This window comes from Sinocyclocheilus anshuiensis, unplaced genomic scaffold (genome assembly GCF_001515605.1).
Source record: "Sinocyclocheilus anshuiensis isolate Anshui unplaced genomic scaffold, SAMN03320099.WGS_v1.1 scaffold902, whole genome shotgun sequence".
NCBI classification, from domain to species: domain Eukaryota; kingdom Metazoa; phylum Chordata; class Actinopteri; order Cypriniformes; family Cyprinidae; genus Sinocyclocheilus; species Sinocyclocheilus anshuiensis.
Window position 1 is genome coordinate 859,145 of NW_015537974.1, and position 26,737 is coordinate 885,881.

The 26,737-nt window shown below is 37.3% G+C and overlaps 3 protein-coding genes and 1 long non-coding RNA gene across 5 annotated transcripts; 2 read left to right on the forward strand and 2 right to left on the reverse strand.

Annotated features, from left to right (window-relative positions):
* Nucleotides 1-206: 206 nt before the first annotated feature.
* On the forward strand, nt 207-7,453 carry LOC107672028 (uncharacterized). Its single transcript, XR_001632284.1, has 4 exons — nt 207-299; nt 1,006-1,009; nt 1,806-1,813; nt 7,444-7,453. It is a non-coding gene; the product is annotated as an uncharacterized LOC107672028 (long non-coding RNA).
* On the reverse strand, nt 1,006-13,269 carry LOC107672019 (RNA binding protein fox-1 homolog 1-like). Of its 2 annotated transcripts, none has more exons than XM_016465075.1 (12): nt 12,842-13,269; nt 8,501-8,737; nt 4,797-4,964; nt 4,346-4,399; nt 4,176-4,268; nt 4,041-4,098; nt 3,859-3,918; nt 3,581-3,722; nt 3,354-3,393; nt 1,729-1,799; nt 1,550-1,631; nt 1,006-1,435 (listed from the first exon to the last, which is right to left on the reverse strand). In XM_016465075.1, the coding sequence occupies exons 1-12, from the start codon at nt 12,926-12,928 to the stop codon at nt 1,391-1,393; spliced, it is 1,137 nt and encodes a 378-aa protein (XP_016320561.1). In that variant the 5' UTR covers nt 12,929-13,269; the 3' UTR covers nt 1,006-1,390. The 2 variants fall into 2 exon arrangements, with proteins under 2 accessions (XP_016320561.1, XP_016320570.1); XM_016465084.1 differs by lacking the exon at nt 12,842-13,269 and adding an exon at nt 9,802-9,876.
* A 942-nt stretch (nt 13,270-14,211) lies between these two features.
* Nucleotides 14,212-16,197, forward strand: LOC107672032 (40S ribosomal protein S9). Its single transcript, XM_016465106.1, has 5 exons — nt 14,212-14,289; nt 14,736-14,848; nt 14,925-15,047; nt 15,227-15,413; nt 15,927-16,197. The coding sequence occupies exons 2-5, from the start codon at nt 14,752-14,754 to the stop codon at nt 16,102-16,104; spliced, it is 585 nt and encodes a 194-aa protein (XP_016320592.1). The 5' UTR covers nt 14,212-14,289; nt 14,736-14,751; the 3' UTR covers nt 16,105-16,197.
* A 1,209-nt stretch (nt 16,198-17,406) lies between these two features.
* Nucleotides 17,407-24,595, reverse strand: LOC107672182 (rap1 GTPase-activating protein 1-like). The gene is made up of 19 exons (XM_016465275.1): nt 24,485-24,595; nt 24,348-24,380; nt 24,159-24,252; nt 23,905-23,940; nt 23,726-23,773; nt 23,268-23,465; nt 23,066-23,163; nt 22,884-22,962; nt 22,740-22,793; nt 22,495-22,578; nt 22,218-22,318; nt 21,951-22,080; nt 18,635-18,805; nt 18,491-18,562; nt 18,209-18,295; nt 17,959-18,114; nt 17,743-17,826; nt 17,616-17,626; nt 17,407-17,508 (listed from the first exon to the last, which is right to left on the reverse strand). Exons 1-19 carry the CDS (start codon nt 24,547-24,549, stop codon nt 17,442-17,444), a joined length of 1,668 nt encoding a protein of 555 aa, XP_016320761.1. The 5' UTR covers nt 24,550-24,595; the 3' UTR covers nt 17,407-17,441.
* Between the last annotated feature and the right edge of the window lie 2,142 nt (nt 24,596-26,737).

A 26,737-nucleotide genomic window follows, 5' to 3' on the forward strand; every position in this document is an offset into this window, starting at 1 on the left:
TCAAAATAAATTTTTAATCATTTTTGATTCAGTAATTTGGCATTTAAAAATTATCTTAAAGGAACACTCCACTATTTTTGAAAATAGGCTCATTTTCCAACTCCCCTAGAGTTAAACAGTTGAGTTTATGGTTATGCTGACGGAAGTTAGCCTATTTTCAGGTGCTGCGTAATATCATTGCGCCTGCTGCACCCATGGTACGGCAGCAAAGTTCCTTGATTATTACGCCGGAATGAGAGTATAGTTCCTAGCCATATCGGCCTAGAAAATCACAACTCTTCATTTTCCGTCGGTTAACTGTTTATCTCTAGGGGAGTTGGAAAATGAGCCTATTTTCAAAAATAGTGGAGTGTTCCTTTAAGCAGAAATGAATGCACATATAGCCTATAGTTAAGATAAAATTAAGAATTTGAAAGCAAACAGTAAAGGGAGGTAAAGCACACAACAAGTTAAAATAAGCATGAAAGAAGTTTAAGTGGCAAAAGATAAGAATAAAGACAGAATTAGAATACAGAAGTAGCATTACTGAAGCAAAAATAGCATTTGAACGACGATAGAAAAACAGAAAGAAAAAAAGACGAGTGGACCACAAATACTGAACAGCATGACTTAACAGGAAATGACAGGAGAAAATCAGAGGAAAGTACCACATTTTTTTGTAAAAACAAAAAAATGAAGATTTTGAAATAGCTGCATAAGAAAGCTGATGAATAGTTTGCATTAGAATAAAGAGATGTTTAGCTCAGAGGTAGATTACATTGAGAGAGAACATATCACCCACCTCAGTGCCATTGCTGTATCTCACAGTATTGCTTGTGACAGCATAAAAATTACACACACTCCAAAGACACTCCAACACGCAGACCTATAAGTCCTATATACATACTAGACAGGTTCAGATTTTTTTATTTCTCAGTCTAGGGGAAGTTCCACTAGAGGTATCTATCTTTGTCTATTGTTTATCATCATTCAGCAGTGCAACAATTCCAGAGGTTGTAATAAAAGTAGTGTTTTGGGACTCTTTGTGAGGCCTATCATCTTCCTGTGAGCCTCGATAACTATATGATATCTTTTGATAACTTCTTTATGATAAGTTCCATATCACACCACTATTATGAAAGTATCTGTATGTACTGTACATAACAGCACCACGATCAGCTAGACACTGTCTGATAAGTATGTACTTTTCTTTTTTTGGGGTGGGGTATTTTCTTAAATTAAGAATGAAATAAATGTCCTTAAATATAATTAATTATATTTTCAGCCTAGATTCATCTTTTTCCCCAATAAATATTAGCAGTATTTACAATCTCAAGATCAAATGGTTCCTCAGCAGATAGCAGTTGAAGTCTCTTCATTTGTCAGACGTGAGTCACAGAGCTGTTTTCATTCAGTACGGAGTAAAGCGGTTGTAGCCTCCACGATACAAACTTGCCTGATTGTAAAGAAATAGAATAAATCAGACATTCCATTATATCAGTCAGTCAAGAAAGTGTTTAATTACAACTGACTGTATTCGCCATGTGCGGAATTTTACATTGTAACTTACCATTGTTCCAACTCCATAAGTGGTGGTGGGTCCCACTGAGTGATGGTAGGGGTCTGTTGCTGTGGTATAGACTCTTCCATATCTTAATATAAATTAATTAATTAATTAATTAATAGATAGATTAATTGATTGAATTGATGGATGGATGGATAGATTGACTGATAGATTAAGGTTCTTACCCATCACTGTATGTGGCTGCTGCAGCTGCTGAGGTGGTCTGGGCCACTCGATATGTGGCTGGATATCCTCCCTAAAGACAGGATGGTTTAAGTATTGCATTACAATTTTATTAATTCAGAAAACAATTTGAATTGCAAAACATTTTACATGAATGCTCCCATGGAGCAGCCTGGTGTTAGGTTATTAGCTTAAAAAATTATTTTAGATTTGAAATTCAATTTCCAAATATCCAAGTAGATTAAAGGTTAGAGTTTGAGTTAGGAGTTAGTTTTTTTTGTTTTTTTTTACTTACACATCACACAATACAGGACAAAACAAGACACAACAGAACTAGACAGAAATGAAAGATAAAATACAATACATTTAAGAAAGAAGTAAAATTTATAATAAATAGGAAAGTAAATAAAAATAAAAAAATCTATACACCTATACAAATATTCATCTGTAATATCTTAGTCAGGGGAAAATTCCATCTGGTCTATTGGTGTATTTTCCATATAAACAAGGAAGGGTTGCCAAACTCTGTAAAATATTTTACTTTTATTTCTTAAGTATGTTAGCTTTTCTAAAGGTATACAAGTATTAACCACATATAAGCACAGATTTATAGGAATAACATCAGAATAATATCAGAGATTATTTTATAGGCTGGTCGGCTCGAATAAACCAATTGTTCTAGCTGTGTTAAACTAAAATGAGTTGGGTTTTACTCTTAGGAAGTCACGCAGCTGTAAGTAGCCAAAAAAATCTTTATTGCTTAAACTATACCTAGATTTGAGCTGTCCAAAAGACAATAATATTCTATCCTCATAGCATTTCTCTAGATAAATATTTCCTTTATCAGCCTATATTTTTAAGTATTTATTCTGAAAACATTTTGGAAGCAATCTGTTGCCCCACATTGGTGTCTTAGGGGAAATAAACTCTTTCTGTCCAAATGTCTTTTGCAATGTCTTTTTGTTGGTTACCATTTAAATTCATTTCTCATCCCATTTATACAGCATGTCCAAGGGAACATACTCATTTAATTCAAATAATTCTATTTTGAGCCATGAAGGAACCTCTGGGCCAGATATCTGGAATGTGCTGCCCAATACAATTTGAAATTTGGTCATTTTAAACCTCCCTGATCATAGTCTAAAGCTAATTTGTCAAGACTAATTCTGGGGTTTTTGCCACACCATATGAAATGCCTGATCAAACCATTAAGAGGGGTGAAAAAGAATGGTGGGATATGAATTGGGAGAGATTGAAAGATATATAAAAACTTAGGTAAGATATTCATCTTGACAGGGTTAGGAGTTAAGCTTGATAAAAAAGAAAATATTGGCTGATTAAAAGGTCAGTAAAACACTTTGGAGATCAATTCAGCTTTTTTGTAGTGTCACTCATTGGACAATTAATTTAGAGTTATTTGTAGCAGAAGTCTATTTTTGACAACAGTGCATGACAAGATCCTGGCAGTGTACGAATTGTCACATGCATTCTCTACAGAACTCACTCTGAAACTTGCAGCCCACACCTTTAACCACAACACTACTCATAACTCGTCTTGTGATTTTATTTTGAGCAAGCAAATTTCTATCGAAACGTAACGTGCTGGTAATGTTCACTGGTAACTTACATAGACCTCAGCACTATACAATCCATCTTGATACACCACTCTGCAGGAGACATAAAGTAAGCAGTAAATTACACAATGGCATAAAATAAATAAAAAATACAATTTAATGTAAGCTTACTGTAAATTATACAATGACATAGGTGCAAAGAAAGGGTTACTTTGTCTTTTCAACCAATAATACCAGTGTAGTGTAAATCCTAATTAAATGTGTAACAAGAGCTACTGACCCTGGATAGGCTGGTACTGCAGCTGGTGTGGCTGCGGCTGCAGCTGAGCGGATTGTATTGTAAACTGCCCGACCACGTCCACGGAGGGCAGAGCCTCTGTAGGCCAAGGTCGGTGTGGGAACAGGATAAGGAAAGCTGGCAACTATTAAACCAAAAAAGTGAAAATGAGATGGCTAAACAACAAATTGCGTGTACTACAGTCAGTCTATGACAGGAAATGTCTAGTAGCTATTATATTTTTAACTCAAAAATGGAATAAAAGTCAAGATTAAAAATACCTGTGTAAAGTTCAGGGGCGTACATGGCTCCCATTACTGGATTGATTTTCCACCCAGCAGCTACAGGAGTTGACATATAGGTGAGGAGTTGAATTTTACAAACCCTTTATTTTCATACTGAAAAAGGAGTAACAAGTTTAAAACATAACATTTTGGGGCAGAATATTATGAAGGAAGCTCACTGTTCACTAATTGCGTCTGAGGCTTTTTTGTTACCACCCTCGCTGTGGCGTTGTTCACCTAAGAAGCAGAGTCATTTAGTTGTTCAGTTGTTCAGTTGTCCATTCTCCCAACACAGAAACTTATCACCCTCATACCTCAATCTTCCTTCCCTCGACAATCGTTCCGTTGAGTTTCTCTCTTGCACAATCTGCTTCCACTGCACTCTCAAATGTCACAAATCCAAACCCCTAAAGAAATCAAACTGAATTCCAGTTGAAACTCAAATAAAGAAGCAACTAACTCACAAGCCTGGGAATCTTCTGACCTTTGATCCTCTCTCATTAAAGATGATCTCCACGTCTAGAACCTTGCCAAATTGCTGAGAGATGAAAGACAGATATTGACTAAACAGTTGACAGGTGAGAGAATGGGTTTATATGAAGGGTAAATTCACACAAAAATGAACATTCGGTCATCTTTTAGTCACCCTTATGTTGTGTCAAACCTGTATGACTGACTTTATTCTGTGAGATGCAAAAGACAAATCTTTTTTTGACCATACAATGAAAGTCAGATGGTTCCAGTGTTGTTTTGGACCCCACTGACTTTAATTGTATAACAAAAAGTGTACAAAAAACATCAAAAAAATTTTTTTATTATTTTGTGTTCTGCAAAAGAAAGCCTTACAGTTTTGGTAAAGCATGAGGCTGAGTAAAAATGGCACAAAAGCCAGTTGAGTAATGCATCACATTTGGGACAAACACAGACTCTCTCACCCCAAACATCTGCCTCAGGTCTGGGTCCCGAAACCTAAAAGGGATATTGGAAACATGGAGCCTTTTGGGTTGAGCCTTCCCAGCTCCTTCCTCCTCAGTTCCACTTCCAGACGCCACAGAAACACTGAGAGACTGTGGGTCAGATGTCACAGGCACTAAAGAATCGTCCTATGAGGGAAACAGGAATGAAAGATAGGGAGGGAGAAAATGTGGAGAAGGAGGCAACAGACATAGAAAGAATGAGGAGGAAGTTAAAAAGAAGAATAGAAAAACAGAAGAAACATTAGTATGTATTTCATTACATCAAACCGTTATAACTACTGCTTATGTATTGTAAGATTTCTTGTCAAACTTATTGCAATCTAACATTTTACTGGGAGAAAAACTGTTTTTATAAAGTGACCACAACAAAACGCAAAGGAGCATTCCTCATCCAGTGATTCCTCTCAAGCAAAAGTGAGGAAATGTGACAAATTCCCATTTTAGTGAGCTGTCTAGGTACATGCCTGTTAGACATAGACATAAAAACCACAATTTCCTTAGAGCACAATCATATTTTAACTTCAGTGAAGTCACTAAATCAGCAGCTGAAAGTCATTAAAGATTACTAGCATACTAAACAATGTGTAGTTTTATGAGCGCTGCAACTGAAATATTGTCTATGTAATGCATGGTTACACAGCATTTCCTATTGCACTGATTGTACATGACTGTGAATAAAATGCCCCCATGCAGATCAATAAATAGGAGTATTTGTGCTTCAAACCCAACGCATCCACTATCCCACAATGCATCACGATGCCAGTTCGTATGTCTGCACAGCCTACCTCACCAAACGGCACAAAACTGTTACTATTAAAAAATGGATTAAGTAGTCAAAAAAGGTGTATTAAAATCTTCAAAAAGAGAAATAAGTAGAAGAAAAAGAGTAGCCAAGCAGAGCGTGACAAGAGGAAGGGAAAATGGTGAAAAGGTCAAAAAGAAATTTAAGTAATAAAAAAAGGAATTGTGATAGCACAACGAATCGTGTGACGTGAATTTAAAAGCAGTGGAAAAAATGTTATGCAAATGATAAGAATGGTCATTAGAACAAGAAAGAAGGACAGACAAATGGCCAATTCTTATGTATTTCATAAGGATGGAAAAAGTTGAAGCAGTAAGGCAAAATCACCTCTGCTTTAACTCATCCATAAGGGTAAAAGGCAACAAAACAGTTCTAATCCGGGCAGAAAAATAGGGGTGCATTCGGTTCATCATGTTCCCTTCCTTTGATTCTACAGTTTTCATTTTTACCATTTTTATTATTTTTTTAACCATCATCCCAGATGTCCCTCCTGATTCACACAATATACTTTTCAAATCGATTTTTCCATCTTTCATGCTGAACATTACTATGCTGTTATGCTTATTTAATTTTTATTTTAAAATTAAAAAATAATTTTCTTAAAAAAAAAAAAAAGAACTATAGACCTATATTGTTGGTCATTTATAGATTATTGCCCATAAAAAAAATATTGTTTATCTGTATCAGTCTTCATCATCAGAATTTAAATATCAGTGTATCCCTAGATTTAAATATGATAAATGAAACTTTAATTAATCTTCTCACTTTCGCTCTATTTCACCAGAAGTTGCATAATTCCACAGTCATTCTATTTCTCTATTAAAATTAATTTCCACTGCATTGTACAATAAACAGAATCAGCATTTAGTGATAAAAGACAATAAAGAAGCAAAAAAGAGAAATGATGAGAGTAATCCTAATACGTCAAGAAGGTTAGGAAGGGTCTAGAACCGAGTGAACCCCAAATCAGAAAGTGAAAGACAGAAGCTCTAAACACAGGGGAATTCAAAGCAGCTTATGCATTTTGGCATATAACTTTAAAGGTCAACTGCAAAATTGCAACAATGTATACAGCTATTTTTGGAACCGGGACAGAACTTTGTATTAATAAGGAAGAAAGTGGTAGGAAACACACGTAGAGATTTACGCACAAAGACACATCCACACACGCAAACAATTCATGGTTATGGTTAACTCTGAGCTGGCCGGGCTGATTGCTAGCTGTAATGACTACCACAGCAGGTGTCACACAGGAAATACAGCTGAAACACCATCATCATCATCATCATCATCATCATTACATTCATCCAGAGACACAGGCCAGGGAGGGTTTTTGGGAGAAGTGACAGATAGGAGGGGAAAGGTGTGATGGGAAGGTATGTGATGATATCACGTCACGATGCAGAGTGCTTTTCTGACTGGACCTGGGAAACATAGATGAGGGGGGAGGGGTCATCCCATCCGACTCCCCCCCTTGACCCCTCCCTCCACGGCGGCGTCTCATTGTCCCAATATCTGGTGCTCTCTAGTGATATAAGCAATGTGGAAAGTGTGACAGAGAAAGAGAGCACTCATTGCATGAACCTTTTCAGTGAAAAAAAAAAAAAAACTTTCATGGTGAAATATTATTCTCAACCCTTCTCACAATTCCCTTGGCACAAGCATTTGTTGTAACTTAAAATGGCCTTATGCAATTACTGTACCCGATGAGCCATTAGTAACACAAAAATAGCAATCATACACTTGGTGATATGCATCAAACAACTTAAAGCTATGGCATGAGTCCAAAAGACAATATTTCAGTAATTACAGATTGTTCTTTAAAGACAATATTTACATCTGGATTCATGGCTGACATCTCATTACTGGTGCTTTAAAAAACAAAACAAAACAAAACACACACACACACAAAAAAAGTAAATGCATGTCTTTGCATTCATAACACTGAATTTCTTATATCAGGGATGTTTAAACTTTTTGATGCCAAGGACCCCCACAGCTTTATCATTCTCATTTGATCGGAAAGAAAAAATAAATTTTTTAGAATTTTTTCTCCCCTTGCTCTCAAATGTTTGCAGACAGCAACACCATCTTGTGGCACCCTGGAGCTCCCTAGATCCAGTTTGAAAACCCCTAGCTCATATATTAACTGGAAAACACTTGATTCTGAATCAAACTGAATGTGATTCAGTTTAAAAGTAAATGTAGAGTACAATGAATTGTTTCCCTGCAACATAATATTCAGACACATCACTGAATTTCTTTTTATATAAACATATAAGGTTACTTCAAACTATTCCCTCTTTGAAACGAGAACTAGAAACTGGAAAAGGAAGTAAGGTCAGTTTTTCTTCCATAATAAGCCTAAATATCCTTCTATATGGTGCCCTGAGCGAGTTGAACTACCATACTTGGATAAGGCAAAGGAAGGATATGTAAAGGACATAAAGATATTTTTAGCTCAGACAGGGGATCCCAGAGGACCAAAGCATGGGATTATATATCAGCAGCCTATATATATTCCTGACATACCTTCTCTAATGAAAAAACATTTTAAATTAATAAACGCTGATTGAACTACACAATTCACAGTAGTGGGACATTGTTTCCCAAAATCTTATTTTTTCATAGTCATATTGGCCCTGCTAGGTTTTAGGTAAATTTGATTATTTGAATAATTTTTTGTGCTTGATTTATATATTGAGTTATTTTAGTTTAGCTCATTATTTCATACGTTAAGTTGTAAAATATATGTAAAACTAATTATTTGTCTACATGTACTTTAGATGCTCCCCTCTGTTAACTAATGTTTAAAACACCCTTTATCATCTGAATTCAGTCATTTGTCAATCGTTCTTACCGTGTTATTAGTAGTTATAGACTCCGTCCCGTCATGCTGAGAGCCCTGATAAACTCTCAACTGATGATGATCTGAATATTCAGAGTTTGGATGAGCAGCGCTGAAATCGAGGGGTGGCAGCCGGGCAACAGGTGTGGGTGGGCCTTGTCCAGGTGGAGGATATGAAGGAGGTGGGGCATAGACCTGAGGAAGTGAAGGATCACCATTGCCTGGCCCCACCTCTTGGACAGCGGCACCCTTAAATGAGACAGAGATGCTGTTTACTAACAGAAACTTACTTCTGTGAACTGTTTATTACAAGAACAAAATATGATTTGATCAATGAGTCATGGTAACATATGTTTTTCAGTTACTTTAACCCCTCAAAGTCATTTTACCAGTTTACTTCACTTCTTTTTTTTCTTAAATTATACGAGATTCAGTGTGATTTTTCAAGCCTGTTTAATAGCCTGTTTGATTATACTTCATACTTATAATCAGCAACTGATCAGCATTAATTTCATAGTGCATATTTGACAAGTATTCTTATTAGTAACTTATTTTTTTCACAAAATAAATTTCTGGAAACTTCTCTAATAGAATAGACACAAAAAGCATTTGCAACAAATTCATACCACCTTCAGTTTGGTAAAATACGCAAATCAAACTTTTTTTTACCAAATAAAACTGACTTGAATTTACCAGCTATAAAGAAGCCAACATAGTTACCGTTTTGGGTTACACTTTACTTGAAGGGGTGTGCATAAGACTGACATGACACCTTCATAATCATGACATGACACATACATAATCATGACATGACGCATGTCATGAATATGAAGGTTTTTTATGCAAGTTTATGACAACTGTCATTAAGTGTCATTCGCTCAGTTATGTAATTTTTAATGCAAAGATGACATTGTTTGAGATGTCTTTGTTATGGGCTATGGTTAGGGGTAAGGGTAGGGGTAGGGTTAGGCTAGGGTTAGGTCAAATAATGTCATATTTGCATTAAAAATGACATAACTGAGCGAATGACACTTAATGACAGTTGTCATAAACATGCATAAAACCTCCTTCATATTCATGACATGTGTCATGTCATGATTATGAAAGTGTCATGTCAGTCTTATGCACACCCCTTCAAGTAAAGTGTTACCCTGTTTTGTTTGCAGATCAAAAACACTAAACAAAACGCAGATAAACCAATTCTGACATCACATAAAGGTCCTGACAAAAACACAACATAGCCTATTAAAATTAGGAGTATAAATCAGACATCTCACCGCTTCAGTGCATTCCGCAGGCGACCCAATACTCACCAACAACTGACGCATGCTTTAATGCAAAGCTTTCACCCGCCCACCCCACCATAAGTCCTCGCACCCACCAATCACAGAGCACCAAACCAGTCTCAAGGGGGAACTTTACACCAGCTGTGTTCATTTGTTTATGTCAGTCATCAACCCATTTCCCCCTCCTACTCTTAGACACTCAACAGACACACAACTGTTTGGATAAAAGTTGATTCTTACATACAAATAACTCAACTGCTCTGTAAAACTCAGTGATGCTATTCATGTTCAGTGGAAAACAATCACATTGATTGATTTATTTAAACCAGACCAACCAGATTTCTGTGACTACTGAAGTGTGTACAGTGTGCATGAAATAGATCAGGTAAAACAGTTAAGATCACTCAAACACATTCAAGTAACTGTTCTCTCAGAGTTCTCCAAACAAAGAAAATTGGAGCTGTTAAATTCACTCAAATACAATCTATAATACATTTTATGCAGAAATGTTAAATTATATTGATATTGTCAAGCTTTGCTTAATAGACTTTTGTGACATAAACCTTTCATTTCAGTGTTTTTTTTTAGGTTTCATTACTGAGTCTGTTAAAAATAAAATACAATATAAAATAAAAAATAAAATACATAAAATTATGGGTAAAATAATAGATGTAAGGTAATGAAACCAAGCTCTTCACACACAGAGTGAAAAAAAAAAGTGAACACACACTTTTTATGTGTTTACTCTTTATCAGCTGTTTCGCTGATAAGGATAAATTTAGACTTCCCTGATAAACTATGACACTGAGAGACACAGCTTTGATTGAATATCACCACTACACTTAGATTCCTTTAGCAGAAACAAAAGTATCATGTTACATCATGGTCTGTTTCTCATCATAGCTATTTTTCAGCATTGGGATGTTATATACAATAATTACAATGTTACTCAGTGTTTACAAGAACATGGCATCTTACCTTCATTTCTTTTTTTTTAAAAGCCCCAGGAGCTACTTGACACCCCTGTAAAAGATTTACGATATGTAAACAGGTGTTGTCAGACCTGCGAACTGAAACACTACAGCGTTTTGAGTACTGCTGACTCAAAATGTGCCGTTGCTGCTGGCTGTAGATCAAGTCAAAGATCAAAATTAAGACTTCAGATTTTAGAGATTTTATTCAACAAGTAAAGAGTACACACTTGGTCAGATATTTACATACACTTATAACTTACATAAACAACACCCTGCCATGTTCTTCTACAGAGGATATGGAGACTAATCATAAACATGCATGAGATAATTGTTCAAACACACTAGTTGCTATCTAACATGCAAAGGTTATCATTTGAGATTTGTAAACTGTTCTGTTTCCCATCCTAATTCTTTGTTACTGTGAGAGTATTTAAATAAAGCCTCTATCTAGCAGATAAAATGTATTTTCAAGCACACTGACTGATAGGAGATTTCCTCCCCCTCACACACACACACACACACACACACACACGCACACACACTGGCCCCTTCAGCTGTCAGGTTTGGGGTTAAAGATCAGAGGCAGGATGCCAAGTGCGTGATCTGACAGCTGCGGGATCATTCAAACACTCACACAGAACTGATGACAAGAACTGCTTATGTAGTCTATACTCATATATTACAAGGCTCTCTGAAATACTTGATTCTGATTGGTTCAGCTGTGGCATTCTGCGGCCAGATATTGTTTTATAATGACTACTAAACAATATAACTGGCTGTTTCCAATGGCAACCAGTTTCTTTTATTTTCATCAACAGACGTTTTATCCAATTAAGGCAGTTTTAATTTAGTATTATTTGTAAGATATTATAGTATTTATCTGCATTTTTAATTAGCTTTTATTTTTTATATTTTTAATTTTTCTTTTATCTTAATTTAAGTTTTAGTTATTTTGCTGTCATTTTTATTTTTAAGAATATATTATATTAAAATAAATTAAAAAAAAATGTTCAGTTTTATTGTTTTTAGTTTATTATTATTTTAGTTTAGTTTTATATTGTTTTAGTTGCCAAGGCAACATTTCTAATTTTCGTTTAAGTTCTTTAAGTTTTCATCTAATATTTATTATTTTATTTCAGCTTTATTTCAATTAATGAAAACTATTTTTAATAGTTAATACTTTACATTATTTCACTCTGCAGTCTCTTTTTTAGTCATTTAGAATTTATAAATATTGGTTGTGCCAGTCATTATTGCAAAATAGACCATTAGGGTGACACAATAAACCTCAGATTAACATCAGGGTTTATTTTGGGGTTTATTTTAATAATACATGTCTATTTATTCATCATTCTATCAATAAACAGACAAGCACACACAAATACTGTATATGAGCCAAATTATACAATTATGCACCAACACAAACATAGCTATCAAAATAACCACATAGTTCAGCCCTAATACAAAAGGTTAAATCAAAGTATGACAGATGAATAGCAACTAAAGGAGCAGAAGCAACTAAGAAAATTCCTCTGTTTCAAGTCCTACTCTTTAGATGACAATCTGTCACTGTGTATCGCTTCAGATAAAGTCAAGAGGCAACCTGAGACTCTACATATATTTCTATATCTGTAATCTGTGTGTGAGACGGAATTTGCAGTGAGAGGAACAGACTAAAAATATGAGTGTGACAGAGAGAAAGAGCAGGCACACCGTTTATCAGCTGTCCTGGAATTTCTCTCTCTCAGACACACACAAACATACAATCACACAGCGGCACACAAACACACACTCAACCTGTTTTCAGTAGGCCACCTCGCAGGGACAAATATAACTAACAAAAGGACACAGCGTCCTTCACTGGCAGAGAGAAACACATTTAATGTCCTCATTGCAGACCCATTGGTGGATGACCGTTTAGGACATACACAAGCCTTTTGCTGGCTAGTGATTGGTTGATTTATGCAACATATTACCAGATATGTGACAGAAACTGCACAAGGAAAAAGTTGTTAAAAATTAAACAAACAAGCTACCAAACTACAAAGAGAATGTGAAAGAGGAAGATATAGAGAATAAAGGGACATGTTTACCTGTACAATGCTGGGGTAGCAGGAGGCTGTCTGGGGGTAGACAGGGAGTCCGTAAGGCTGAAGGATTACAGTAGGGGAGGACAGCATGGTGCATAGCCAGAAAAAAGGAACAGCTAAAAGGGATGGGAGACCGGGGAAAAAGAGAGGGGAAGAAGAGCTCTCTGAATCAAGAAAGAACCAGACTGAGAAAGTTTAGGATCCAAACAGAAGAGGAAAAAGATCCAGGGGCATGAAAAAGAAAAGGAGAAGAAGAGTGGGCTGCACTGCACTAATGGCTGGTGTCACAACTTCTAGGTGATAAAAACGAGAATTAAAAAAATAAGACCCTATCCAAGAGTTCAGAGTGTCGAGTCTGTTTCACAAAAGGCAGAGGAGATCAGTACTGAAAGATCTCTAGGGGACAACGCATGTGTGTGTTTGTGCTCGTGTCAGTGGATATATTTGATAGACAGAAACACATGTTCAGAGTTGTGTTACACTCCTTTAAATAGTCCCCCTTCCTCTTAGTTGTGCTAGTCATGCAGTAATACACAATTTAGTCCAAATGTAATGACATAGATGTTTGTCATTTGGTGTCTACTGAAACAGACAAAAGCAAACGCTACATTAAAAAGGCCAAAATGTAAAACCACAGACATCAGTTACTTTTTGTTTTGAAAATCTGCATTTTCATATGCATATAAACAGGCATATAGAAAAATAGGCATATAAATAGGCATATAAACCTATCTCAAGGAAGAAAGAAAGAAAGAAAGAAAGATTGAAGCATTTACATTTTTACAGTGTTGTGAGAAGAAAAAACTCATGAGAAATCTAACAAAAACATTTATTTTGCATAAAGCGAAACGTGAAAGGTGAGTGACTTTAGATTTGTTCTCTAGAAGCTCTTTCGTAGGCCTATATAGCGCCTAATTATAACAGAAATCCAACACAGATACTTAAAATCATTCATGACATTGTCACAACAGTTCAGCAACACAGCAGACAAGTTTCTCGCTTGTAAATACGACTTCGTTTGGTCATTCATGTGCACGGAACTCGTAAATATGATATTTCCGATTCCACTGAAGGCTGCAAGTACAAATTCTTCAGTTGTAATTATCTTTTGTTTGCCCAGGTCATTATAGCATTTATTTTTTTAATTTCCTTTGTGAATGTACTGTAGGGTGACCATACGTGCCATTTTCCCAGGACGCGTCCTGGGAAAATGGCACGTATGGTCACCCTAATGTACTGTACATCAAAATTCTCCATGTATTTTTTTTTTATAGAAATTCATATTTTAACCAGCAGGGGGAAGCAAACAATTCATAAATCGTGATGTTAACGGAAGACACTTCTAGCCGTACTCGCAAAGCTTTGTGGGTAATGTAGTTTAAAAGGCATATATAAATATCCGGGAAGACCAAACGCACGTTCTCTTTCCTTTGCCAGCCTGACACAGACAGGTAATAGCGGCACGCACTTCCGTATTTCTGTCCTAATTTCTCACCGTTTGCAAGTTTAACATGTTGACTTAAACATTATGGGAGATGTTATATAGCAAGGGGCTGTTTCATACGCGCAGTATCTCGTTAGTAGGTTATATTATGTGGAGATGCGAGCTGTAGCGCAACGTGTTTCCACAAGGCGCGTTCAGGCCTAGTCATGAAGTGATACATTGTGTTCTTTTTCATATTAAATTGAATCTCTACCTTGAACTGTTTAATTTTTTAAAGGTTTATTTTACTTGGAATTTCAATTGTATGATTGGAATTTGGTCCCGTAATAAAATATTTCGTCATAAAGCGTATTGTAATTACCAACACAAGGTATATGAGTACTATGAGCTGGCTGAGTGTTAAAGCTTAAATTAAAAAATTATTGACTATAATTTTATTTTACTTATTCGCAGGCGTCAATAAGTCGCCATGCCGGTTGCCAGGAGTTGGGTTTGTAGTAAAACATACGTCACTCCCAGACGTCCCTTTGAGAAGTCACGACTCGACCAGGAGTTGAAACTCATTGGTAAGGAAAAAAATGTATTGCAGAAAAATAATTGACTTTTTTTTTTTTTTAAATCAGGATTTATTTTTCTCCACAGGCGAGTATGGCCTCAGGAATAAGAGAGAAGTCTGGCGGGTGAAGTTCACTCTGGCCAAAATCCGCAAGGCTGCCAGAGAGCTTCTCACTCTGGATGAGAAGGATCCTAAGCGTCTCTTTGAGGGTAAACTAGTTGATTTGTCTAAAACTTAATGGCCAGTGATTTAAAATAGTACAAGTCAGATTGTCAGTGTTGCCAAGAATTCCTTGTCAATGAGGCCATATAACTGCTAATAGTAATTTGATGTCTGCTTTGCATCCATCACTACTTTTCCCCACTAACAGTTCAACTTTTACTTCTAGGTAACGCTTTGCTCAGGCGTCTGGTGCGCATTGGTGTGCTGGATGAGGGCAAGATGAAGCTCGATTACATTCTGGGCTTGAAAGTGGAGGACTTCTTGGAGAGGAGGCTGCAGACTCAGGTCTTCAAGCTTGGCCTGGCCAAAAGCATCCACCATGCTCGTGTGCTCATCCGTCAGAGGCACATCCGGTAAGATGCTGAATTATGCAAGATGTGTAGAACCTTTATAGTTCAGGACTTTTAATCATGTAAACTGCATTTTCCTGTACGTGTTGGTGTGTATAATGGTTACCATCCAGGTTGTCTGAACATGTGTATTGAGGTTTTCTTCCTCTTTCATTAGCTGACCATGTTTAAACTCCTCCCGGTGAGTGGGAACGAAATATTCTGCAAGGTCAATTCGGTGATTAAACCGTATACCTTTGCTTGTAAAAAATAAGCCCATAAACTACAGCTTCCCATGATGTCTGGGGTGCTTTATTGCACAAAACAGTCTACCAGGTAATGTATGTGGGCACTTTGGCAGATTTTGTACTGAAACAAAACTACACTTCTCTTGGCCAGTGATTAAACTCAACACTGTCAGATTGTCAGTGGTGTCAAGAATTCCTCGTCAATGAGGCCTCGAGATCAGCAACATCAGTTCTGAAACCTTGAGTAGCCTTTGCACATTTGCCGAATTATTTTTCTGATGTTCTGCAGGGTGCGTAAGCAGGTTGTGAACATCCCCTCCTTTGTGGTGAGGCTGGACAGCCAGAAGCACATCGACTTCTCTCTCCGCTCTCCGTATGGTGGTGGCCGCCCTGGCCGTGTAAAGAGAAAGAATGCCAAGAAGGCCCAGGGTGGTGGTGGAGGCGGTGATGATGAAGAGGAGGATTAAACTCATTCCTATCAGGGGGGTGGAGGGACTCGGCAGTGCTTGCTTTTTCTCTGCTCCCTCAAGTTTTCAATAAAAATGGTTTCTTCCAAATTATCTTGTCTCTTGTCATTTGAGTCAAACTGTTACGCGTTTATGTGAACTGTTATAAGTAGGTTCATTCAATGTTTTAAACTAATTATCCATAAATGTTTAAATGCAATATGTTGCATTCACTTTATTTCATGGACTATAGTGAAGTATCACTTTAGCAAATTGACTGCATGATCTTAGAGACCACAAATCTATAATGGACCCAAACATTTGATAGGTGTTACTTTGTGACTTTGAGTTACATTGTGTGAAGTGCATTCCTGTGTAGGATATGGGTAAATTAAACGACTTTGGGGAAGTCGTGGCCTAATGGTTAGAGAGTCGGACTCGTAACCCAAAGGTTGCGGGTTCGATTTTCGTACCGGCGGGGATTGTAGGTGGGGGGAGTGAATGTACAGCGCTCTCTCCCACCTTCAATACCACGACTGAGGTGCCCTTGAGCAAGGTACCGAACCCCCAACTGCTCCCCGAGCGGTGCAGCAAAAATGGCTGCCCACTGCTCCGGGTGTGTGTTCACTGCTGTGTGTGCACTAAGGATGGGTTAAATGCAGAGCACTAATTCCAAGTATGGGTCACCATACTTGGCCACATGTCACGTCACTTAACTGTGACAAGATGATGATGATTAGATTAAAGTTCCAACTAATAATTCCTGTGAACGTATGAGATTTTTGATTAGCTGCTACAGGTAAACAACTTGAAAAATGGCAAAATCCAGTAAATGCTAAAACTATTTGTGCTGCAAACCAGTGTTTGTGGTTCCATTTTATTCTTAAATACCAGTTTGTAGTTTAAAACGACATAACGGGCAGGGACCTTGTAAGTGCATTAAAAATAGAAAAGTCTAAATTGAGTAATACAGAATTTTATTTTTTTTTTCCCATTGTGAATGAAAGTGAATTATATTTGGAATACACATAAATATTTAATCACAGTTTACTTGATAAATTGCAACAAAAAAAAATAGTTTGTTCAATTCCAGAAATGAAACCCACCTTCACTGGGATACGTCAGCTATAAGCAGCCATTGAATCATTCGACTCTGCCACTTCAAAGAAGACATTCAAATGATAATATACAGTATCTGAAATCATATATATTCATATCTTTCTGACTGCACTTGCAGCTAGTAACAACTTACACAAAGTTTTAGTTTAATTATTTATTGTTCTTTGCACTCTTCAATGGATCTTGAAGTCTGTGGAAGGCTTTTTTGTGCTTATGACTCAGAAATGGTGATAATTCATCTACAAGTCATCCTGGGGACTGGTTTGACCTCTTGTCTCAGTGTAGCCCACGTTGCTTGTCTGCTCGCTATGAGTGAGACAAAATATGACTCAACTATAGACAACTACTGTGAGCCACTGTAAGTTGCATTGCACTTAAGATACCTGTACAATATTTTATGTATTTGTTCTCACCTCTCACCATCCTTTTCCAGTGTTTTAGCAGTGAAGAAAAAACAGATGGCCATCCTTTAGCATTACTGCAAAAATATATTGTTACATGTATTAAGAGAACATTGGTGTGTTACTGGTATTTGCTGACCTTTGGTCGCTGCCCTGCTACTCTGCCTATCTTCTTTGGTACTCCCAAGGTATCGAATGAGTGGCTTCTCACCCTAATAGCTCTCTTAAGATGGAGAGAGTCACATAAAGTGACTGATTTGAAGCTCGTTTTAATGTCAAACAGTAATAAGCACAATCCAGTAACAATAGCAAGGCATATTGTCTATTATTCTCACTGAGGTTTGAGATTATCTACCTTAAAGTTCTCAATGAATCCTCCACCACCCTCTGGAACAGTCCTCCCCCCTTCAGTGAGGGGGATGCTGGGCTGTGACGGCTCTCCCAACATGCATTGGGATCGGGAAGACAGTTCAGATCTCAGTGCTTCCAAAAGAGACAAACGTGTACGTAACTGAGATCATAAAAGGGGAGAAGAGAAGCACATGTTTTAAATTGAGGCTGTGACATCAATGAATGATTAGTTAACATGCTTTGTGTCTGGTTACCTCCAGTCGACTGAATTTCTCAGCCTTGTAACAAGAGATTTCAGCATTTATAAGTTTGGTCAGGAGGAACTCTTTTAAAACTGAGCCCTGGAAGTGGAAATTCAGAGCATGATTCAGAGGGCGACTTGCACGTTTTATTTTATAAACCTTCACTTGTAAAGTGCTTACGCATACTTGTAAAGGAAATTGAGTAGGTATTACTGATGTAAGACGTACTGGACTGATGTAAGAAAGTTGAGAGCTCCCTTGCTGAAACTTCTGAATTAAGTCATTTAATCTCACCTCTGTAAAAATGGGAGGTGTAGGAAGGGGTGGGCCAAATGGGGGTACATCCTCCCTAGCGGTGACAGATACCTGTCAATCAAACAAGAGGCTTTGGAGCTGTGTGCTGATAAAGCGAAATGTAGCAAGTATGTTTTTTTTTACCTGAAACGATCCTCCATCTCCTCCCTCTCCCTCATTCTTTCTCTTTATCCTTCTCACTGCAATGAAACAATGCAAGAAGTGGGATCTGATCACATCCGAAATGAAGGGAGTATTACCTTCCTGATAAACCAGGGCAACAATGTCATTCCCAATGTGTCTCTTTCTCTGCAACTGAGGGGAAAAAAAGAGATGAGTAGAGTTGTAATTCAAGGAAAAAGAAGCTGGTATAAGTTTGTTGTTATGAAGGACATTTTAGCACATTTTTGCACGCGAACAATGTCCTGTGCTCTTGCAGTGCAGAAATGTTCCCTCGCAAGGGTGGTGTTTAAGTGTGCTACTTATGAAACTGTTTAATCGCCATACACTTTTTGTTTTTGAATGAATTTTAAGATTAAGTGAAAATTAATCTTGTTTAATGTTTTCGATTCTTGTGCACCCCTCAATTATTAATATATAAATGTATTCATAGTATATTCAAATTTAAAACAACTTAAAACATTGTTTTTACACATTTAATCATATATTTTATGTATGTTGACTTCTGTTATGCACTTATTTACAGCAATGGATTCATTCAGTTGTTGTATAATCAACTGAAAAGCATGTTGTTATTGTATAGTCTCCACCATGATTTGCTGTGCTGCATGGGAATGCTCCAGTCACTCACAGAAAGAAGTATGAATGTATGGTTTCCCTACTGATGCGGCGAGGAGGGAAAAAAATTATGCATCAAGTTTGATTCAGTTCACACTTATTTGTATAGCGTTTTTTATTATACACATTGTTTCAAAGCAGCTTTACAGAAAATTGGGCATTTTTGTATGTTTATTCAGAATTGGCATCATCTGAAATCAGGTCATCTGTTCACAGGTGTTGGGTCATCAGAAGTCTTCGTAAGTGGCTGGATATAGTCAGCAGGAGCTATCTAAATATAGCTATAGGTTACAAATACAAAATGTGATGTAATCATACTTGGGAATTTGCACTTTTTCACAAAGATACAAAGAACAGGGAAAGACTTACAAAACCTAGTGAGCTGAGACTCATTGTGAGGGTGATGTCTCATTAAAGGGTGTCTTCAGGTGGTTCTTGTACTGAAAGCAAGATAGAGGAGAAAACACAGGAGAAATGATTAAGTGATTATCTATCACATATCAGTCCTGTGGCATCACTGCTCCTCCAACCACAAAGTGCTTCTACAGTAGCTAAGATGTTTAAGTATAAAATACAGTAATAATGTACAGGTTTACTGTGATTACTTCTATAATACAGTAGTGGTATATGGCACATTTTTGTTAATTTATCCTAGTATGATCCTGAAATGAAAACTGCTCCCCTATTTTCAGCTTTTTTCATTCACACTTAGGTCCATCAGCATCCTTTGCAGTCAATCCAATTCTAACATTTAACTCCCCACCCTGCAAAAATCATGTTTAAAAGCCTTAATTACACAACGATGGATGAAACTGCATGAAGAGAATGAATAATGTCCCCTAAATCTACTAATTTATCTATCTATCTAATCTACTAGTCTACTAATTGACTAGCATGTTTTAATGCACAAGATAATTTGATTAGCTGTGCTGATAATATACAATTTTATTCTATAAATGTCTTACCTTTTAAAAGTTCATCACAGCAATCTCTTCTGCTGCACCTCTACGCCGCTGATAGTATTTGGTGCTAACTTCTGTGAACTATTGAGAGGCTCCATGAACTGGTCCATTGGAGTGAATGGAGATTACACGACTCTTCTCTCTCTCTCAATGGCTCTAGACTATTTCATGTTTCATAACTGTTCCTTATATTCTATAGCAAAGATGTATTGGTGTTGCCATGTTGTTTGTACTTTGATTATTTATGTAATAATAGTAATAAAAAATATATTTCTAAGGTCATGACTTAACAAGCAGTGTTGACAGTGATCAATCACAGGAGCGGACACATCTGACACTTGATCCCCGCCTCCAAATCTTAAAAGTATGGCAAGCCAAAGTATTCATGTATGCCTGGTCAGGCCAGGCGTCTGATTGCACACTGACCCGTCAAAAGCATGTGATTTGCCATAAAAACACGTGTTCTTGACGTGCGCTTTGGGGTCATGGAAAACATGCATCGGAAACTCGATGTGTGATTTGCTATAAAACGCGCGGTTTTGAGTCACCGAAAACACGGTTCTGACCGTGTAAACAGGTAAATCAAACATCAAAGGCAAACGTCTTGAAGTGTCCAAACAGGCAAAAAGAATGTGATATTTCCTTAGTGTTCTCAAAATTGCATGTCCAAAGCGTGTGCTCACTTTTTAGGGCTTGAGTTTGTCATGTTTTTGTCCTCTATATGGGGTTTTCACGAGTTCACACTACATATAATAAATAGAGTAAAGGTTATGCGTATTTGGTGTGCTGTCCAAGGGGAGGGCTCCGTCCTCGGAATTTGGCCCGAACCCAGAGTACCCCCCTGGTTGAGAGTGGAATAGTTAGAAGTGAGGAGATGAGGTGGTGGAGGGATGGTAGAAAGCTGTCAAGGAACAAAGGTAAGTCTGCTGTGTATATATACCTCTTATCTTGCTAATTGGGTTGATTACTGAATAAGCTCCTCTCACGTTAATTAGGTTAATTATCTGATCGTGCTCCTCCTGAACTTTGTTAATAAAACATAATTTACGGTGAGGCATTGCTGCCACATTCATATATTTTTTTCCACTCAGTTATGTTGTAAAAGTATATGTTGTTTAAACAACATTTTCTCGTAATAATGACATATGTCATAAAAACGTGTTTTGCATTATAGAAGATATTATATCGTTACAGTATGTGTAAACTTTTTAAATGTGTAAACTTTTCAATTTGATGAGCGAGCAGGGGTTGAGCAGTTGAGAGGGTGCAGAGGGGGTCAAGTGAGCACTCCTCAGTGCTGTTCTTACAAGAGCGCATTTTAGCTCACAGACAATGTTCTGTGCACTCGCAGGGCAGAAATGCTCCATCACGAGGGCAGTTTTTAAGTGAGCTACTTTTGAAACCGTTTAATCGCCATACTCAACAGATTCGTTCAACCACAATGATTTAATCAGCAACAAATAATCACCAGTTTGTTGCTGGAGCACGTATTGGACTTCTTTTGGAAATATTGCCACTGGCGATGCAAAAATACACAAAGTAGGCCTAACTATCAATATAGTTTCTAAAATATAAGTTAGTTATTGGTGCTGGTCAGAATATATCAGCATACATAATAATATGCATTATGGTACAGTAATTTCGTAAAAGATGTTAAATGACTATTTACATTCAAAAAGTAAATATTCATCAAATTTCACCTGTTGTGTATCTCCTTCTGTGAACGGTAGTTTAGTGGCAACATGGAACATAATCTCACGTCCATGGAAGGAGGTGAAAACTGCTTCATTTCCTGTCTGGCCATGAGACACATCCAGACCTCCCCTGAAACTAAGAGATGAAAAATGAGGATGTCCTTTTGACAGGTGGCAATACATTTCCAAGTTGTTTTTTTGTTATTGATGTTCATATTGAAATTGATACTGATACCAGTCAATATGAATAGGAGTGAGTCCTAACCCACTTACCCAGTAAATCCTTGCAGTTTGACCGTCTGCCCGAGTATTGATAAAAACTCCAAAAACTCCTCACTTTCCTCATTGTTACTGAGAATATCTTCCTCTGTTAACTACATCACATACATTGGAACAAAATACAAAATAATGTAAGAGTAATACAAAATTACAAATATCAATTTAGGTTATTTATTACAGCCTAAAGTCAAAGTCAGACTAACACAAAGTTTGATAAAAACAGGTGAATATATTAAAGGAAGAGAAGAATAGTATCTTAGTATCTGCATACCTGTCCTTCTCTCTGGTATAAGACACCAAATTTAAAGTTTGGAGACACTCTGTGTTCATCAAATGCCATTATGATCTCTGGGGCCTTTTGATGCAGAAAAAGAAAAGATAAATGATATTTGTATTAATTGTGTCAGAAAAGATTTTACTTTATGAAATTGGTCAGTTTATAAAATCAGAATGGAGTCTTGTATTAGCTCTTCCACCAGATCATAGTAAACAAATTGGACAAGTGAAGATGTATACCTTTAAGTAAGTAACAGCCTCAAAACCTGTGATGCTGACACTTGAGCACAGCATCTAAAATTAAACAAATCAAAACAAATGAAAAGTCTATTCACTTTCATTTAAATTGAATCAAATAAAACCGGCTGTGCGGTTGTGAAATACCTTTGCCAGCTCTACTGCCGTGGGGAATTGTTGAAAGAGAAAAACAGAGAATGTGCCATGAATTGAGCACTCTTTCATCCTGATTAAATGAAAAAAAAAAACTGTTCATAATGATCTTGTACAGTCAGTGACTACGACATCATTATAATGAACAACATTTAAGATGGTCACAAAATACATACCTCAAAATGACTCTCAGGCGATTTTCCTCTTCCTCAAGACAAACAGACAAAACTAGGGGCCCAAGAGAGGGGTCACAGGCAGTGAACGAATGATGATACTGCAGTAAACATGAAAGAAAATCATGAGTGTGTGTTATTCCACAGAGTTATAAGGGTTTGAAGTTTTTCAAATGAAAAAAGAAAAGAAAAAATGATCACTGACTCTGTGGCGGAAGAATTCTTGATAGACTTTAGCTTCGCTGTCTCTCTCCATGATGTCGTAGCTCTCCAGACAAACCCCCCCCTGTGAGAGAGTAGGGCTGGTCGCCACATGTCTATCCAGGGGAGGGTCAATCCAATAACCTCCAGATTTAGGGGGCAGGATGAGAGGTAAGCCATCTCCAATCTTTAACAGCCGCGTCTGAGTGATCAATAGTAATTGTGTAAGTGGGAACTTGAAACTATATACAGTATGTATTGTAATAAAGTGGTTAAAACAGTAAAATATATACATAAAAATGAAAACCATGACCTTCGTATACTAAAAAAAAAAGGTAATATAAAAAATAAAAGTGCTTAAAGTTGAAATAACACCACTTATGATTTGCTAAAATAGTTTCCTGTAAATAAATAGTTTCAGTTAACCACTAATAATTTATATTTTTCAGCTAAAATCCCTACCCTCAGTGGTGGTGGGAACTCACAACGCTGTTCATCCAATCTGCTACCCTGCAGACAAACACAACCACAGAAAAATCATCATCATCTCTGCAACAGAATAAGACATTAGTACTGTATTTACATTGTGTTATTTACACTGGCAAAGAATGTGGAGAGAGAAAGAAAGATGACAACTTTACCTGTAGCTTTTCAATGATTGCAAACAACTCTGTGACCTGCAGAGAAATGACGAGTGAATGACATGAAACAGTGAAAGTTTCACATAATGCACCCTACAAGGTATAATCACAATATTGATGCAGAATGTGAATTGACCAGTTTCTCCTCAATGTTTCCATGATTCAGATATGAAAATCTGGAGAGCACATCATTTGCTGTATCCATAGTGGGATTTTCAACATCTTTAGAACATCTAAAACAGGAGATTTCTAACCTTCTGACTGGACGGTGCAGAAGTGAGTGGCTTAGCATCACTGGATGGGGAATCCAAAATGTCAAATATGCTGTGACCCACAGATTCTGCACAGCTGTAAAATACAGAGACAAGCGTTCTGGAAAAGTCTGCTTGCGATAACTGAGTTCAAACACCTGAGCACAGTGACAAACCCAAACTGTTGCTGACCTGCTCTCATTTCCAGTGATGAACTTGTCAATCCTACGTACAACATAAAGATGCCACATGACAAGAAATCCTTAATTCAGACAGCATTGTGTTCAAATTACACTAGCGGCTTAATGTTACTTGTCATATCCACTCACCCTTCGTAAGCTCCGAATGTGAAACTTCTTTTCCTGGAGAACAACTTCTCGTTTCTCCCCTCCATGATAAGTGTTTATTACAGACAGCCACAGAAATATGCTAACCAGGCATGCAGGCCATCACTCCTGATGGTGAATTAACTGCTTCTCTCTGTCTCTCTGTGTATGTGTATCGCTCTCTCTCTTTTCTCCCTGCCCCCTGCCACTTTCTCATTTAATCTCTCTACATCCTTCCTTGTCTCCTGCTGCCTGTTGACTGACAGGAGTAACTCTTGAATGCCCATCTGCTGCCACTGAAATCAGAGGTCGGTGAATTACTGCACATATACAGACCAACTAATAGCCTTTGCATAGATACAATGGTGAATATTCACTCGCTGAAATCGTTTAAAAGTTTAAAAGCATTTGTGTAGCATTTATGCAGCCACTCTAAAAAACCTGCCCTGGGAGGAGGGAAAGATACTTGAATGGGCAATGGACTATTGCTATAGACCTGTTACCCTTTCAGTAAGCAAGATTCATCAATTATTGACCAAACTCTCTTAGAGAGAGGAGGCAAGGCAGCAGGGGTGAGAGGGAGGGAGCATGAAAAAGAGGAAGAGAGAGAGGGAGATGGTCCTCACTGCAGAACACAAAATCCAGGGGGCGAGGTTGGATCCAGATCCAACTCCTCCCACCTTACATATACCTAAACCTACCCGTCTCCACCCCCTGATCCCTAAACCTACCATCTCCATCTCCAGTGAGGGGCTACTGGAGAGAGGGGTCAAGAAAATTTACCGACAAGAGAATAGAGAAATGAGAGGGCTGACACTCAATTTATATATGTTTCCTTTCTGACGGGAATCTTTATTAGCTTATTAGTTGTTGAATTGAAAAGACTTTACATTTTTGTCTTTCACTGGTCTTAAAACAAGTTATTTACATGCTGCTTAAAATGCACAGTGGATATCTCATAGAAAGATATTACATATTAAAGTGATACAATGCATTTTATTTATTAAAATTACAATGCAATTTATTAGTATAATGCGGTTCCCCAATCGGTAATTCGTGAAGTCCTCAATTTTTGCCGTTAAACCTAAATTCATCTCAAATTCAATTTATCCTCTCACCTATCTAAACATGACGTGAGCATAGCGTTATGTTAAAAGCAAATAAAAATGCATGCAGGCAAAGGATTTCCCCATACAGATTTCATATTGTGTTCAACTTGGTCATGGTGTCACGTGAATTCGCTGTGTTGACCAACAAAAAGCTTACTGGTTTGAAAGTGACTTCACTGTGAGCTTCAGACATCACTACACTATTGACAACCTTATTTATTTATTTATTTTTGCAAAAGTGATTGCACTCATTCCATTTATAATGTACCATGTGTGATTCTGCTACTTCCGACAACAAGACAAATGGATTTGAAATGTTCACTTTGACGCATCCACTGTAGACAGTTGCTGTGTCTGGAATTCCCCCATGTTCTCTTATTCACTGATCCCCGAGTCAGTCCACTAATATAGTCCACTTGAAGGAGTGAATGAAAACGAGTGAATTCGGGCTGCCATTTTTGCATATGTTGTGCTTGCTGTTTAATGATCTTTGAACTAGCAAGTTCCAGTTGTTAAAGAGGTCATGTGATGCGATTTCAAGTTTTTCTTTCTCTTTGGAGTGTTACAAGCTGTTTGTGAATAGATAAGATCCCTAAAGTTGCAAAGACTAAAGTCTCAAACCCAAAGAGATATTCTTTATAAAAGTTAAGACTCGTCCACGCCCTCCTAAAACGCCTCGTTTAAACACACCCCCACATGTCTACGTCACTGTGTGGGAAGATTTGCATAACACGTGACCGCCCAAATGTATATGCAAAGAAAGAAGGCGTAACTTTGATTCTCGCTATAGTATTGTTGCTGCCGCCGCCATGTCGTGGAGACGCTGTGTTTCGTTATGAAAGTGAAACTACTTTGTTTGGCCTTCCAAAAGAGGACACAACTAGAAATCAGTGGTTAAGTTGTATTTACAACACTGTTCCAGAACAGTTCAACCCAAATATTCAGATGTGAGCAACGCATTTTATGGAGGAGGAGGACTGTTTCCTGGGAGAGTAGCCAACAATGCTGGTGTTCTGACAAATTCTGACTTTCATATTTAAAGGATTTGCCACTGATGATTCAAACGCGAGTTTTGAGCAGTGTAGAGTAGCGCTTGTTGTTTGTCATTTCTCCGATCACAAATGCAGACATGGTTTTATGTTTACGC

Bases quoted from the DNA above. Each gene is read 5' to 3' on its own strand.
- LOC107672019 (XM_016465075.1), bottom strand. From the start codon at position 12,928: ATGCTGTCCTCCCCTACTGTAATCCTTCAGCCTTACGGACTCCCTGTC. The intron at 8,738-12,841 runs GTAAACATGTCC...GTCTCATTTAAG, and splicing joins GCTACCCCAGCATTGTACAG to GGTGCCGCTGTCCAAGAGGT. The intron at 4,965-8,500 runs GTAAGAACGATT...TTTCCCTCATAG, and splicing joins CTATAACTACTAATAACACG to GACGATTCTTTAGTGCCTGT.
- LOC107672032 (XM_016465106.1), top strand. From the start codon at position 14,752: ATGCCGGTTGCCAGGAGTTGGGTTTGTAGTAAAACATACGTCACTCCC. The intron at 14,849-14,924 runs GTAAGGAAAAAA...TTTTCTCCACAG, and splicing joins CCAGGAGTTGAAACTCATTG to GCGAGTATGGCCTCAGGAAT. The intron at 15,048-15,226 runs GTAAACTAGTTG...TTTTACTTCTAG, and splicing joins TCCTAAGCGTCTCTTTGAGG to GTAACGCTTTGCTCAGGCGT.
- LOC107672182 (XM_016465275.1), bottom strand. From the start codon at position 24,549: ATGGAGGGGAGAAACGAGAAGTTGTTCTCCAGGAAAAGAAGTTTCACA. The intron at 22,081-22,217 runs GTAAGTGGGTTA...TTCATCTCTTAG, and splicing joins AAACTGCAAGGATTTACTGG to TTTCAGGGGAGGTCTGGATG. The intron at 18,115-18,208 runs GTAACCAGACAC...TTATGATCTCAG, and splicing joins AGAAATTCAGTCGACTGGAG to TTACGTACACGTTTGTCTCT.